This window comes from Morone saxatilis, unplaced genomic scaffold (genome assembly GCF_004916995.1).
Source record: "Morone saxatilis isolate NCDOM2014 unplaced genomic scaffold, NCSU_SB_2.0 Contig3, whole genome shotgun sequence".
NCBI classification, from domain to species: domain Eukaryota; kingdom Metazoa; phylum Chordata; class Actinopteri; family Moronidae; genus Morone; species Morone saxatilis.
In genome coordinates this window covers 426115-430660 of record NW_023339873.1, presented here as the reverse complement: position 1 = coordinate 430660, position 4546 = coordinate 426115, and the positions used below count along the sequence as shown (strand labels likewise).

General features: G+C 49.3%; 2 protein-coding genes across 2 annotated transcripts in view; one reads left to right on the top strand and one right to left on the bottom strand.

Annotated features, from left to right (window-relative positions):
- LOC118336760 (E3 ubiquitin-protein ligase HECTD1-like) overlaps positions 1 to 4484 on the top strand; it is a 4842-nt gene extending 358 nt beyond the window's left edge. The window contains exons 2-12 of the mRNA XM_035673458.1: positions 300 to 433; positions 542 to 698; positions 1073 to 1143; positions 1337 to 1488; positions 1569 to 1623; positions 2088 to 2316; positions 2401 to 2483; positions 2616 to 2743; positions 3325 to 3526; positions 3727 to 3864; positions 3976 to 4484. Coding sequence (XP_035529351.1) covers positions 300 to 433; positions 542 to 698; positions 1073 to 1143; positions 1337 to 1488; positions 1569 to 1623; positions 2088 to 2316; positions 2401 to 2483; positions 2616 to 2743; positions 3325 to 3526; positions 3727 to 3864; positions 3976 to 4464 — 1838 coding nt within the window. The 3' untranslated portion in view covers positions 4465 to 4484. The remainder of the gene's footprint in view (positions 1 to 299; positions 434 to 541; positions 699 to 1072; positions 1144 to 1336; positions 1489 to 1568; positions 1624 to 2087; positions 2317 to 2400; positions 2484 to 2615; positions 2744 to 3324; positions 3527 to 3726; positions 3865 to 3975) is intronic.
- Positions 4485 to 4495: 11 nt separating this feature from the next.
- The window catches only part of hectd1 (HECT domain containing 1), a 9786-nt gene continuing 9735 nt past the window's right edge, over positions 4496 to 4546 (bottom strand). Inside the window, exon 17 of the mRNA XM_035673608.1 lies at positions 4496 to 4544. Coding sequence (XP_035529501.1) covers positions 4496 to 4544 — 49 coding nt within the window. The remainder of the gene's footprint in view (positions 4545 to 4546) is intronic.

Below are 4546 nucleotides of genomic sequence, written 5' to 3'. Positions count from 1 at the left end.
ACACACACACACACACAGAACAGCCTGCTTCAACTAACTTGCTTCCTAACACAAATATTAAAATATCATATTTATTAACATTATTTTCTGCTGGTGATTATAAACTAATTAATATCTTAGTTTCTGCTAATAGAGCTTTAATTGATTCAGTGTTTCAGTCTGTTATTGTTTTAGCTCTTTAAAGTTCTCTTCTCAGCGTTTGCAAGTTGTAGTAATAATAATAATAATAATAATAATAATAATAATGTGACGCACTGTATTTTAAGACGTTGTTTTCTGTCTCTTCCAACCTGCTGCAGACTTCCTGGACAGCTGTCGTGCCAACACGCTATTGGCTGAGCTGGACGACGAGGAGGACCTCCCCGAGCCGGACGACGACGACGACGAGAACGAAGACGACAATCAGGAGGACCAGGAGTACGAGGAGGTTCTGGTAATGGACCCACTTCTGTGTTTTTATTGGTTAGATAGTGGCAGCACAAGTAATGAGCGACAGGAAGTGATGTCAGAGGGTGTGACGAGGGTGTGGCTGTCCCCACAGGAGGAGGAGGAGTACGAGACCAAAGGAGGTCGCAGGAGGACGTGGGACGACGACTTTGTCCTGAAGAGGCAGTTCTCTGCTCTGGTCCCGGCCTTCGACCCCCGACCAGGAAGAACCAACGTCCAGCAGACCACCGACCTGGAGATCCAACAGCCAGGTACCGCACAGCGCCGCGAGCTCGAGCAGCGTCATATCTCCTCCTGTCTCACATATATTATATTATCTAAATGATCTAATCTTTCTCAGACGTTCAGCATATTTCAAATATTAGAACTTTATTAAGTTGAAACTGCAGTAAAATGCTGAATGATACAAATTACAACTCTTTAAAACCAACAAGTCACAGCATGTCTTCATTAATTAGAGTAATAGAGGTTATGTGAATCCACATAACCTCATTATTAGTAAAACCCAAATAAATCCAATAATTAAACTAAAAATATTAAGAGGGATAAGTTCTAAACATCCAAAAGATATTTGAAAGAGTCGTAAAGTTTAACTTCACATACGTCTTCCTTTGTCTTCTGTCAGGAACTCCTCGTTCGGAGGTTCAGGAGGAGGTGGAGTGCGCCCCGTCTCCTCACCTCTCTCTCACCCTCAAGGTAAGAAAACCAAATAACAAGTGAATGTCTCGCAATCTAAATCCAAATGTGTTCATTTAAAGATGAGATTGTGAGTTTTGGATCTTTACTTTGGGAGAAATTCAGACCTGGAGCTCCGCCTTCACTAATAAACTCCTGCTGGTGTGTGTGTCTCTGTGTGTCTGTGTCTGTGTGTGTGTGTGTGTGTGTTCAGGTGGCGGGACTGGGTACGACCCGCGAGGTGGAGCTCCCTCTGTCCAACTACAAGTCCACCATCTTCTACTATGTCCAGCGGCTGCTGCAGCTCTCCTGCAACGGAGCCGTGAAGACGGACAAACTGCGACGCATCTGGGAGCCCACGTACACGTAAGAGGAGGGACGGTGTGGGTGTGACGGGGGACGTTTCACAGATGTTTGAGTTTTTATTCTGGCTGTTCTGTCTGCAGGATAATGTACAGAGAGCTGAAGGACTCTGACAAAGAGAAGGAGAGCGGAAAGATGGTGAGTCACTTACAAACCTGAATCACACCTCCAAGAAAAAGAATATCAATATTCTCATCTTGCCTGAGGAGGAGAAACACTGGACGTCATTCTGGATTCAGCTTTTATTTTCAGCAGTTTAGACACAACTCGCCTTTTAATCTCCGTAGTCTCACTGCGGCAGGATGAGCCTAAGATAGTAGCTGAAAAACTGCATCATGATGGCGATTGGTAAAAAGCCTGAATTCAGACTTTGTCGGGTCTGTACACAAGAATGACAGACAAACAACTCTTAAAATGTTGTTTTCTAAATGGAGTTTGGTTGCTGCGCTAACTTCCAACCAGCAGCTGTCACAGCCGACAGGTTGAGAAGATAAATCCACTTTTTAATCCCAAATGTTTCAAAAAATAAACGGTGTAAACGTCTGCAGATCAGAATCTGGAGTGACTGCGGACTCACAACCTGATTCCTTTCCCTCCTCCAGGACCTGTGTGAGCACAGCATCGGTGTCGGGGGTCGGTCTGGCGGTCTGAGCCCGAGCTCGATTTCAGCCAATCAGAGCAGCGAGATCCTAGGCGTGGCCAGAGAGATGGCGCAGGCGAAGGCGGGCTGCAGCCAGAACGCCTGCGGGGTGGAAGACGTCCTGCAGCTCCTGCGCATCCTCTACATCATCGGAGGAGACGCGACCTCCAACGCGCGCACGCTGCAGGAGGGTACGGACGCAGGAGCTCAAACAGTCGGGAGGTTTCTCTGTAGTTTGTTGTTCTGTATCGAGATTAATTTATTTCTTTGTGCAGACTTTGACGAGCTGCAGTTCAACGCGTCTCCAGAGGAGTTCACCAGCAAGAAGATCACGACCAAGATCCTGCAGCAGATCGAGGTCAGTTGGTTTTAAACGCTTCCTGTGCAGAGAGCGGGTTATCGATCAGTGATGATGCTGCTTCTCAGTGAGAGCGACGGTTGTTGCCAGTGATAGTGGATGTTAACGCCTCGCTGTGTTGTTGTTTCCCAGGAGCCTCTGGCGCTGGCCAGCGGAGCTCTGCCCGACTGGTGTGAACAGCTCACCTCCAAGTGTCCTTTCCTCATCCCCTTTGAGACCCGACAGCTCTACTTCACTTGCACGGCGTTCGGAGCCTCCAGGTGAGTCCAAACACAAACCCCCAAACAAACAACTGAATAAATGCAAAGAAAATAAGGTAAAAATAAACCCAAATGTTCAGTTAAAACCATGTTAGGTTGTGGGAACCCCTAAAAACCCCCAAAACCTGAGGAAAGATAATGAAATGAGACGATGGTCTCTCTACTCAAGGATGGAAATGGAGAACCGGCTCCAAATCTGATCCATCACAATCATTTGCCTCCGAACTTATCAGTTTCTTTTATCGATGCCGGTCCTGTTCACATCTGAACTGATACCGAACCCAACAGTTCCTTTTCTCAGCACTTTACTCTCTCTGTAATAACACAAATCGAAGCTGTACAAAGCTGTAAACTCCCCTCACTACTGCAGAGCTTGTTTACTGTAATATTTCACTGTAAACTGTAGTTAGGTCACATAAAGCTTCATAATAATCATAATAATCCCGTCAAACTGAAATCCAGAGAGCAAATTTAACCATCACACAGTAACGTGCTCTGACTCACTGTGACTGGAACAAACTGCAGGCGAAGGTGGATCGGTACCGAACCCTACAGGTGTAAAACAATGTTTGTGTCTGCAGGGCGATCGTGTGGCTCCAGAACCGACGGGAGGCGACCATGGAGCGCTCCCGGCCGTCAACCACAGTGCGGAGGGACGACCCCGGCGAGTTCAGGGTGGGTCGGCTCAAACACGAGCGAGTCAAAGTCCCCCGAGGGGAAGCCATGATGGAGTGGGCCGAGTCAGTAATGCAGCTGCACGCCGACAGGAAGTCCGTGCTGGAGGTGAGAGGTCGATGAGACACGATGCAGACTGCAGCCTCATTCATATTCATGTTCATATTTATATTTATATGTTTTATTATAGAACAGCTGGGTGTTCAAATGAACTTCAGATATTCAGATAGAACTTAAGACACATTCAGTTGGACGACCTGTGATCAGACAAACTACAGAGGCTGCAACATCTGTCCGTCTGTCCTCAGGTGGAGTTTCAGGGAGAGGAGGGAACGGGTCTCGGCCCGACTCTGGAGTTTTACGCTCTGGTGGCTGCAGAGTTTCAGAGGACATCACTGGGGATCTGGCTGTGTGACGACGACTTCCCCGACGACGAGTCCCGACAGGTGAGAGTCCGGCGATGTGCTGTAGGTCCAGTACAGTCAGCGGGGGATGAGAGACAGAATGTTGGATCAGTTGGATCAGTCAGTCACTGAGTCTCTCTGTCTCCTCTTCAGGTGGACCTGGGCGGCGGTCTGAAGCCTCCCGGGTTCTACGTGCAGCGCTCCTGCGGCCTGTTCCCGGCTCCGTTCCCTCAGGACAGCGAGGAGCTGGAGCGAATCACCAAGCTCTTCCACTTCCTGGGTGTCTTCCTGGCCAAGTGCATCCAGGACAACCGGCTGGTGGACCTGCCCATCTCGCAGCCCTTCTTCAAGCTGCTCTGCATGGGGGACATCAAGTCCAACATGAGCAAGCTGCTGTACCAGTCCCGCAGCTCGCCGCAGGGCCACGACCCCGAGCGGCCCCACCTGCAGCCCTTCCTGCTGCTGTCTGAGGTGCAGTCGGAGGCGTCCACCGAGGAGAGCCAGGAGACGTACTCCGTGGGCAGCTTCGACGAGGACTCCAAGTCCGAGTTCATTATGGACCCCCCGAAACCCAAACCGCCTGCCTGGTACCACGGCATCCTCACCTGGGACGACTTCCAGCTCGTCAACCCACACAGGTGAGAGCGGAGACAGCAGCCGTTCATTTTCTGTTTCAGTATTTCTGGTCACAAACCGTACATGACCTCCTCCTCCTCCTCCTCCT